Genomic DNA, 10,716 nt, shown 5'->3' with positions numbered 1-10,716 from the left:
TCATTAGATAAGAGGTTATCCTCAAGTGGGTGGAGAAGAAATGGGCGATCTTCTCGACATAATTATCCAGGGAATTGGTTTCTACAAGGTAAAAAACTTTAAATGTAAATTGATTCTGTGTAAATTTTATCCAAAAATTGCAAAATTAAAATTTCTAACTGACGAACTTATAACTCTCTTGACATTCGTCACCTGGAGAAATCGTCTGTCACAGTCATACCTGTTCACAATCATTCATTTAATGATAAATGAATAAATTATTCATTCAAAATTTGAATGAATATTCAATGAATATCTATTCAATTCATGTGAATACCCGTGTGAAAAAAATGAGCCAAATTCTGCAGAAAATATAGTGGCGAATTCGGCAGAAATTATGGCTAAAATTGGCCCACTTTTGTACAGAAAATTTTAGCCAGAAAACTAGCTACAGAAAAATTTCTGCAGTTTTGTTTATGCATAAAACTTTAGGAGCTAAAATTGGCCCACTTTTGTGCAGAATAAATTAGGCATAAAACTTTTGGTAGAATTCATTCGTCAAAAGATATTTATTTAATTCTTTAAATTATTTTAGAATTTTTCACAAACTATTAAAGCAAAAATATTTTTAAATATTTTAATCTTTTCGTTTCTTACACTCTCTAAGGAAATCCGATAGAGATTTCTTAATCTCTCGCTTTACCGCCTTCTTGTTCTTCAAAAACGATTTGTTGGCCTCATTAATGTCAGCATTTGGTGAGTTGTCGAATCCTTCTTCTTTAAGAACAAATTCTGGAAAAAGGGAATCCGTAATTAGTAAATCAAAAATAAATAAATTATACATATTGTAAAATTTGATATGATTTTGTTGTAGAATTTAATTTGCCACTTACTAATTACTGCATCAGATTTGGCTGTGTCAATTTTTGGAAGTGGGGGAGCTAATTGGTTTGCATTACAAATTTTTCCATTTAGGGAATGACTCGCTAGTTCTTCCGGAGAGAAAAGTCGACGAAACAAGTTCCTGGCCAGGGTTGTTGGTTTATTCGACATAATCTTTATCGAAGCTAATTCAGCAGCTGGCAATGTAACTCCAGACCCTTCATATAATTCAACCTTAAAAAATTTATGTCACTTAGAAATGTTATTTAAAATCATTCCATTGCGAATGTAGATACGCACATATGACTTACTTCGTGAGAATTCTCTACCAATTTTTTCAACTCGCGATATTTCTCCTTCAACCTATCGTGACGTCCTTTGAGACGATCATACTTCTCTGAAAATCCGAATCAATTAATTTGTAAATAGAAGTATTATATACTTATATAACACCTTTTGATACTGTTTCGTTATCCAAAGGAGGGTCAGCAAATTCCGCATTTAAACTCATGTCAACTGATTGAGAAGAAGGAATTTGGGATGCAATTTCTGTAATTTCATTGGCTCGGTTTTTAGATTTTTGCACTGGAAAAAATATTAATTCATATAAAATTAGAATTTCAAAAAATATATTGCAAAAATTACTTTTAATTCCTGAAGAGTTATCAAATTTGCTCTTGTCTTTTTCTTTAATGATTGAAGCTTCGTCAGCTGCTTTTACGGCTAACTTGTCAGCTTCCAAAGAGAGATTTTTGTGTTTCCCTTTAAAAAATATATTATTTTAAATATATCACTTTAATTTGTTCGAAAATAATGAAAATAATTACCAATTTGTAAAACGAGACCACGATGGATAGAGTTCCTTTTCCATTTAATTGCAACGACAGTTCCAACAAGTTTTCCAGGATTCGCACGCAAAATTCCGTCTTCTAATTGGTCAATTGACACAACAGAATATGTCTTAAAGTCATCTTCTGACCATTCGACCAATAAAAACGACATTTTATTTTATGTTAAGTTTATTTTTTAAGAAAAAAGTTAAAAGTTTTGACCATGTGTGAAATACTAAACTTCGCTGGCATGGGCTTAGGGCAGTATTTAGTCTTCAATTATTGAATTAAACAAAATAATAAGTTTACGATGTGTACGTATATAAAAAGTTAATTCAATAATTAATAATTAAATAATAATGTCAACACGAAAAAATTATAAAAAATATTTTACTCCAACTGGTGGGTCAAGTAGGTCACTTTTCGTCCCTCGCCGAACGCGTTACAGAATTAGTCAAAAGGTAATAAAATAATTTTTAGTTGAAACTTGTTAAGCAACAGCATTTTTTGTTTTTTAGGGCGTTCGTCGTAATTTGGATAATCAACATGAAACTCAAAATACACAGGAGGTCAACGGCAATAGCCCACAACATGAGGAAGAAACCAATCTGGATGATAATGTATTTTTAAATTTTTTATTGGCATTACAATAGTTTACATTCTTCTTATTTCATACAGGTTGTTGCTTATAATGATAATTCAATGCCAGGGATTGATGATTTATCCAGTGACGAAGAATATGATGACGTAAGATAAGTATGTTTATAAATAATAATTAATATAATATGACCCCATGATTTATTTGTTCACAGAGCGAAGAAAAATCCCAATCTCAACCAATTTTCCCCAACTCTCAACTAACTGCAAATGAAAGCTGCTTGTTAATTTTTGGATATGCCTTTCGACACAAAATTAGCAAATCAGCGTTATCAGACCTCTTGACCTTAATCAATTTTCACCTCCCACAAGGGGAAACAATTCCTTCATCTGTCTACTTGTTAAGCAAAAAACTGAATCCTTGCTACGATCAGGCAAAAAAGATCCCCTTTTGCTCCAATTGTCAAAATATTTTGGAGACAAACGGAAGTTGCGCCAGTTGTCAAGAGTCTGGAAGGAATGCTACAAAGGACGGCAACTTTTTCGTGTCATTTGACATTGCAACAATCATGAAGCAACTATTGGAGAGAAAAAATATTGCACAATGTTTAAAAAAGAATTTTGCCAAACGTCAATTTAATAATAACGAGTCATCCGGAATAATGGATGGAGAAGCATATAAAAAGTTAAAGTTATCAAAATTTGACATAACTTGTTGCATCAACACGGACGGCGTTTCGATTTTCAACTCTTCCAAGTCATGCATTTGGCCTCTACTTCTTTCAATCAACGAATTGGATTACGATTTAAGAAGAAAGCACACCATTTTGGCTGGATTGTGGTTTAATGATAGCAAGCCAAATTTCAAACTTTTTCTTGACCCACTAATTAATCAATCAAATCAATTATCAAAGGAAGGAATCCAATGGAATTTTAATGGGGTGGAAATTAAAAGTAAAATATTTTTCCCAATGCTTGCAGCCGATTCCGTCGCTCGTGCCCCCTTGCAAGGAATTAATCAATTCAATGGGGAGTATAGTTGTCCATGGTGTCAGGCTAAAGGGCTCAATTTGTCCACAGGGGACAGAAGTCATAAATGGATTTTTCCGCCAACTGAAATTGCTGCGAATCGAAACAAGGAACATTTTTTGAATCAGCTTTTGGAACTTCGAGACTTGCTATCAACTGGATCATCTATTTCAAATCGTTATGGAATTAAATTGGCCTCCCCTCTCTTGAAAATTCCACATTTTTCAATCGTCGATGGTTTCGTTTTTGACTACATGCACACTGTTTTACTGGGAGTCGTACGAATGTTGACATTTGCCTGGATTTTGCCCAAGAATCATCAGGAAATCTTTTACATTGGAAATAAGGAAAATCAAATAAATCAAAAATTAAGAAGATGCAAAATTCCCAAGAACTGCAGCAGGACAATAAGGGATCTCAGCAGCATTAAATATTGGAAGGCACACGAATGGAAAAATTGGATGCTAATTGCGGTGCCGCTGCTAAAAGGAATTCTTCAAGATTGTTTTTTAAAACACTTTGCTAAACTTGTAGATTCCATTTCGATTTTGTGTCAAGATAGTGTAACAATGGATGAAATATTGGTAGCAGAAATATTAATCAAAGAATTTTCAATGCTTATTCCAAACCTCTATGGCCAAAGTTATTGTTCTTTTAATGTTCATTTATTAACCCACGCAGCGGAAAATGTGAGAAAATGGGGCCCACTTTGGGGATATTCTCTATTTCAGTTTGAAAATTACAATGGTATTCTCAAAAATAGTTTTTGTGGTACTAGAGAAATCAGTACTCAAATTGTTAATCGAGCTATTTGCACCCAAAAGGTCTACAGTCTCGGAGAAGTGGAATTTTTAAGTGAAGGGGCTAAGCAATTTCATGAATCTTTGCTTGAATGCAAGCGATTTTTTAAAAATTCTTATTCCATTGATAATTGTAGATTATTAGGAAGCAAAAAATTGTATATTTTTAGTACCTCTGAAAAAGCTAAGCTTAAAATTATTGGTCATCAACATTCTGAAGGTTTTAGTTTTAAATCCTGTATTTTATATAAAAAATTGTTTGTTAATGTTTGTAGTAGTGATACAAAACAACATGTCAACTCCGTTGTAAAAATTAATGGAAAATTGTTTGTTATATTTAAAATTATCATACTTAGTGGTGTTAGCAATGCGTTGGTTTTTGTAAAAAGATGCAGTACTATTGATTATTCGAATTCTCCAAAATCATTTAAAATTAACTATGTAAGCAATAATGTTCAAATTTATTTACCTTCGGATATTGAAAATTTTAAGTTCATTGGTCAACATGATAACCAAGGAAGTTTGTCCATTGCAACACAATTGATGAATACGGTAGAATTTGAATAAAATAATTTCTTCTAAAACTTGCAAATAAATATATTTGTTACGCATTTTATAACTTTTATAAATTAACATAAAAATTTATGCAGAAATTGCTCCGCAGAAATCACTAGTCAATTGTCGTTTTTCGATTTATGCAGAAAACTGCAAACATTTTTCTGCATATTCTATTCACCGAATCTTGAGTTAGATTTGTGCAGAAAACTCCATAAAGTTTTGTGCAGAATGGTTTATGCAGGATGATTTTGCCGAATCCTGCCGAATTCGCCATATTCATTTTCACACGGGTAAATAATGAATGAATACTTTTTTCATCATTCACTTTTAACTCAATGCTTATTACAAAGGGAAAGTTGAGAAATTCACCTAATACTTTGGATTTTGAATAAACTGAGTAATGAAGGAATGTTGAATAATGAATAAATGTTGAAAAATTAATGAATATTTATTTTACAAATTGTGAATGAGTGAATTAATTTCCTTTTTCAAGGCTTTCAATGAATGAACTTTGAATGAATAAATATTTTTTAAACATGTATGGTCATAGTACACGATTTCCCCAGATCTCATTTATCTTACCTAATTTATGCGAAAAAGATTTCAATTCAGCGTCCAACATGGAATTATGAAAGCCTACAATTTCCCTTGGTTTTGTATAAATGATTAAATTCATCAGCAACATAACTCCAAAGCCGAGACTGATCGAGAAAGTGACAATGCTTTCAGTTGTGCTGGATCTATTTGAACCCTGTAATCGTACACTGTTTGAAACGAGGAAGACTCCGTACGCGTAAACTGCCAGAGTGGTTCCGTAATAGACAAGTTTTTCCCACTTTGTCAAGGAGACGGGAACTTTAAATCGCCCTTTTGCAGGGTCCCAGAAACAAGGTAAATCCCAGATAAGAACACAACCTAATGTGTCCCTTCATACCGGGTAATACCGAATTTAACAACATTTCTACTCGAGTAAGGTACGACGTAGCGTGTTACATTCTCAGCAACACTGAGCGAAATAAGAGAGACTATTTAGCCCGATGGAAGTTAATAGTTTGGTTGGTACTACACCAAATACTCAGGTAAATAATTTAAAATTTGAATCGTGGAGTGAAGTGTATAATTATTTCGTAATTGGTTTATCTTAGAATTATGTAATTAATAGAAGTAATTTTCTCAGGAGATATTTCCGCAATAAATAATCGTGACAGGTTAAATTAAGCGTAATTAAGTAATTATCCATCAACGACTTTTAACTAATCTTCCCTAATTCGGGAATAGGCAGATGTGTACATACCAATTAACCCGTTGTGAGCCAAAGAAATTAGTTGGTGTCCTTTACTTTCCTTGAACATGGTTAAATACTGAAGTTTGCCGCGTCGTTCATAAATAAACGGACATTCTCGCACGCGCACTTGCCAAACTGGTCGTCTATTTCGTTATCCTCGTCCAAATAAATAAATCCAACCGCCAATTATTATTATCCAAACACAAATACAAACATAAGCGTTTTTGGTTAGAGCTGACCCCATGCGAAGCCACGAAGGCTCTTAAGGAATGCGAGAAAGTCTACAACTCCATAGACTTCCCTCTTGTCTTAGAGAAACGCAATCTGTTAACGGTTTCCGAGAGATTTTGCTTTTTCTCTGTTTGGTTTATATATAAAGTTAGAAAATATGGTTGCAGGATCTCAACCTTATGCGAAATATTTTCCCCTCAGAACAATAATTGTAGCATGGCTACCAGAAATACCATCCTCTGTTCAGTTAAAAATCACAACACATCTACATATCAGAATTCCTTCAGTTATTCGGGCTGCAAATTATGGAACTGTCTTCCCCGAGAGTTTTGTAATATAGATGACAAAAGTCTCAACTTCAGAAAATCCGTTAATCAATGGTTATTAGATAAGAGGTCATAGTTGTATGATTTTAGTTAAGATGTTAGTTATATTTTAGTTTTAATCAATTAAGTTATAATAATATGGTCAATCGTGTCACCCTAGGGAGACCAGTCTAATTTTGTACTGATAGGTTGTATGTCACGTGAAATAAAAGCAAACAAACAAACAAACAACGTCGAAGATCAAGACTCCTTCGGGAAGTGTTATACAATTACCACATTGACACGTACTCCAGATATAAAACTGGTTAATTTTTTTAATTCAAAAAGTTTCCAAACCGGCCGAAATTTCAAGTTTTTAACGGATAACAAATTTCAATTTCGTAGGCCTATGTATATACGTACGTATATTCCCTGTAAAATAATATTCCGTGTCAGAACAATTTACCGTCGACCAGTTGAGAATATGCTACACACACACATAATAAGCGTCACACATCATAATTTTAAAGAGTAACATCTGGTTGAAAATGTGTAATTATAGCCCGTCGTTTTGCGCACATTTGAATTTTCAGCAGTACATTTTTTTAATTTATTATGAACTAAATTAGTATTGAACCGGTATTACAATTGTTTTAATTCCAATTATAAAAGAATTATGCAAATTATTTACTTTTTTGTTACTTTGGGTTATAGTTTTATACGTTCGAGTTATTCCGAAGAAATATAAAAAGGCGTGCATAACCAATTTAACAGAAGCCATTATCTTGGAGTCAATAATTCATATTTATTTAAGTTGGTGTACCAAAAAAGTTTAGGATTTGGGTTTTTGGGTTAAGGAGCTTTATGAATTACCGGGCAGTTGGTTGATTGATTGATTTTATGGCACCTTATGTACAAGTTCGATGCTAATTGTATGTTTTTTTATAAAGTTAGTAGTTAGGAATAAACAACAAAATCTGTATAGGAATGAGTGTTTTTAATAAATTAGAAATTTTTTTAATTAAGCATTATGAAATTGCAGATACGTTTAGTAATTTAGTAATTTACGTTTAGTAATTTATGTAGGTGCCGCCGATATTTGCTCACCACGCCGCCGCCGACCACTATACATTTTCAAGCCGCCGCCGCCGCCTGAACGGTTGGCGTTGACCACTGCGTTGTATCTAATGGCAGGTCCGCTCGTAATCCAGAAAGTGAAACTGTACTCAAGCTTTCGAGAGACCCGGTCATTGGCCGTGCCGATCCTTGGTTTCCGTACGCTTGGATTTCTTCCTTTAATAAATCGGATTTGTGGGAAAAAACGTCGTAAAATTCAAGCCCCAGCACATCCGCATTTTCCACACGGAAATATCCCCCATTAGCAAAATCGATTCCCCAAGAGTTCATAAAAACTAGTGCATTTGGTTCATAATCCACCAGTAGGACGACATGTCTGTCAAGCCTGCCGGTATTCTGGACACGAAGATCCTTCTTTGTCAAAACCCCTGTCGTATTATCTTCAAAAAATTTTGAAAAATCCCCCCATTGTCCTCTGGATTCTGTCTTGCCCTCCTCCTCTCCATATTTATGGAGAGTAACCCTTTAAAGGGTTACTCCATGAGTTATGGTAATGGACCTGATGTCGAAAATCGATTTTTTCCGTTGAGATACCACGTTTTCGCAGCCGCTATTGCACGCAGGGACTCCAAATTTCACATCAAGCTACCATGGGCCAATACAATTGCGGGTCTTTTTCTCTTTTTTGGAAATTAGGTCACGGTGACCGTTATTAGGTCAAGATTCACAACACGTCAAATTTCTCTGAAAAGCCAAAGTCTCAAATCACCCCATATCTAGGGTATCGTTGGAAAGGTCTGTGCAAGAGGATTAAGAATATATATATACTTTGTAGGGTGTACGACCACTCCTCAGTCTTCCTGAGGCTGACAAATATTTTTGAGTTTGTCCCATCTCTTTGAGTTTGTCCCATCCAGTGGCGGGGCTAGGATATTTTCAGACGTGGGCACCAGAAAAAAAATTTATGAAAAATTACAGTATGTGGCTTATTTAACCTCTTAACGACGAACTACACACATTTGTGTAGTTATTTTATTTTCCGTTCACGGCGAAGTGCATACATTTGTGTAGTATTTTATTTTTCCGTTGGCGACGAAATACACAAATGTGTGTACTGAAGAAATTTCCTTGACACCAAAATTTCTTTGAGAAAAGAATATTTCTTCGGTATTTTGTGGAAAACTCGATGGTGAAAAGTGGATTTTTTTCTATATTTTTCTCCTAAAACTTTGGTGTTTTCCCTATACCGACCAATGTTAAAAAGTGGTTTTTTCCTGATTTTCGTCAAAATATCCAATATTGGAAACTGGTTGAAAATTTTAATTGGTTTCCATCGGGTATAATTATGAAGTCAAAATCGTACCGAAGGGAAATTTTATTTAAAAATCAGTTGTATGTACGAAAGAGGTTAATGCTACGATTTTTAATTTCAAATTCAATTTTCCCAAAAACAGCCAGCTATTTATGTCAAAATTATTTTATATCAATTATTCGTACGTCCCAATTATTGTACGTCCTTCTAACAATGAGAAGGTGTTAAATATTTATTTCCGATTTTGACCGGACTAATTTAACATTTTTCACGCTTAGAAATACGATAATCAATTTTTTGCACCTTCTTCAGTGCACGTATTAAAATATTTTCGCCATTGGCGGAGGTTTTAAATATATTTTTTGGCCAACTGGATATTTTTTAAGAACACTGTAAATTTACTTGTATTAATCTATTTCAAATAGAACATGTCTCATGTTTGCTCAGAGTGTCACCGAGTTATTCTTAAAAAATTCACTTTTCAAAAGCTTTCAATTTTTAAATCATTTAAAAAAAATTGGAACCAGCATGAAGGTTTTAATAGTCTTTTGAAGCATATTTTTTAATTGCTCGGAAACAATTCTGACCTTTCATTTTTGGAATCAGGTCATAATTTGATAGTTATAAAAATTGAGAAATTCAGATTTTAAGCTAAGCATTCGCGATATAAAACTCTGAAGCGACCTTTGATAAAAATAATGAGTAACACTGACAATGGAGGTCTCCCAACGTATGCTCACAGATTTGGACGAAATTAGTGTCAATCGATCACAAATATAATTAGTATGAAATTTGCAAATGGAACTATCTGCCAATGAGCAGGTTTGGCGGAGATATTTGCATTCAAGGCAGAAAAAATGCGCAGGAAATTTGGAAAATGAAAAATATGCCAGCCATTTGGTGCGTTTTCTCCTCTTTTTATGCAAATATCTCCGCCAAACCTGCGCATTGGCAGATAGTTCCATTTGCAAATTTCATACTAATTATATTTGTGATCGATTGACACTAATTTCGTCCAAATCTGTGAGCATACGTTGGGAGACCTTCATTGTGAGTCACGACTAACGCGGGAAATACGTTCGATGTGCATGGAGGGTGTTCGCCGAACTTTTGAGGTTCGATCAGTACTGAACCGAACTGTACCCTACCCGTACATTATTGCGTTATGGGTACGGTTCGGTCAAATAAAAAAAATTGAAAGTACGGTTCGGTTAAGGTGCTGTGAACGTTTGTGAACGAACATTTGACAGGGATAGCTCTGCCAAATCGGAAAACTTCGAATTCGAAAAAATGCTGATTTTTCGGATTTCGAATACCTCGAAATCCGGATTTCATTCAGAAAAGAATCCACATTTTTTAATGGTTAGACTCATGTTCATTTAAAGATAATTGATTTATTGCATCATACCCAACAGCCTTTGCACATCAAGTTCATTTACATTACATAAGCTGTAAAAATACAAATCGTTGAGAAAAGTGAGTTTTTTAAAATTTCTGATTGTTTTGCTATTTAGATATTATTTATCCCTGGTTGTTGCTTTATGATATCCGACAATAAACTTGAGTTTTTGAAATGCCATATTTTTCATTCCATCAACTGAAAAATCTCCCAGAAATTACTGACATGGTAGAAAATTTTCGAAAATAGTGAAGTCCTTTAAAAAAGCTGAGATTGCAATTGAATATGATAATGCAACTAATATGTAGTAGCCAACTGTCTGACAGTTACCTCGTTCGTCCAAATTCCAAGAAAATCGATAATAACAATAAATAATACTAAATCCGGATCTGAGAATTCCGAACGGCGTTGACAGCCCTAGTACGGTTCGGT

At 34.0% G+C, this 10,716-nt stretch overlaps 1 protein-coding gene across 2 annotated transcripts; it reads right to left on the bottom strand.

Moving 5' to 3' along the window:
* Window positions 1-321: 321 nt before the first annotated feature.
* Window positions 322-4,862, bottom strand: LOC118438625. Of its 2 annotated transcripts, XM_035859162.1 has the most exons (6): window positions 1,689-4,861; window positions 1,507-1,623; window positions 1,315-1,446; window positions 1,173-1,258; window positions 873-1,095; window positions 322-771 (listed from the first exon to the last, which is right to left on the bottom strand). In XM_035859162.1, the coding sequence occupies exons 1-6, from the start codon at window positions 1,861-1,863 to the stop codon at window positions 617-619; spliced, it is 888 nt and encodes a 295-aa protein (XP_035715055.1). In that variant the 5' UTR covers window positions 1,864-4,861; the 3' UTR covers window positions 322-616. The 2 variants fall into 2 exon arrangements, with proteins under 2 accessions (XP_035715055.1, XP_035715054.1); XM_035859161.1 differs by having other exon boundaries at window positions 1,315-1,623; window positions 1,689-4,862.
* Between the last annotated feature and the right edge of the window lie 5,854 nt (window positions 4,863-10,716).

This window comes from Folsomia candida, unplaced genomic scaffold, assembly GCF_002217175.1.
Source record: "Folsomia candida strain VU population unplaced genomic scaffold, ASM221717v1 Fcan01_Sc023, whole genome shotgun sequence".
Classification (NCBI taxonomy): Eukaryota; Metazoa; Arthropoda; class Collembola; order Entomobryomorpha; family Isotomidae; genus Folsomia; species Folsomia candida.
This window is presented reverse-complemented; position numbering and strand designations above follow the sequence as displayed.

What these genes read in the sequence shown, in the direction of transcription:
- LOC118438625 (XM_035859161.1), bottom strand. Translation starts at nt 1,863, where the DNA reads ATGTCGTTTTTATTGGTCGAATGGTCAGAAGATGACTTTAAGACATAT. An exon ending in TGGTCTCGTTTTACAAATTG is followed by an intron (nt 1,624 to 1,688) that starts GTAATTATTTTC and finishes TATTTTTTAAAG; the next exon opens with GGAAACACAAAAATCTCTCT. An exon ending in TGGTAGAGAATTCTCACGAA is followed by an intron (nt 1,096 to 1,172) that starts GTAAGTCATATG and finishes AAATTTTTTAAG; the next exon opens with GTTGAATTATATGAAGGGTC.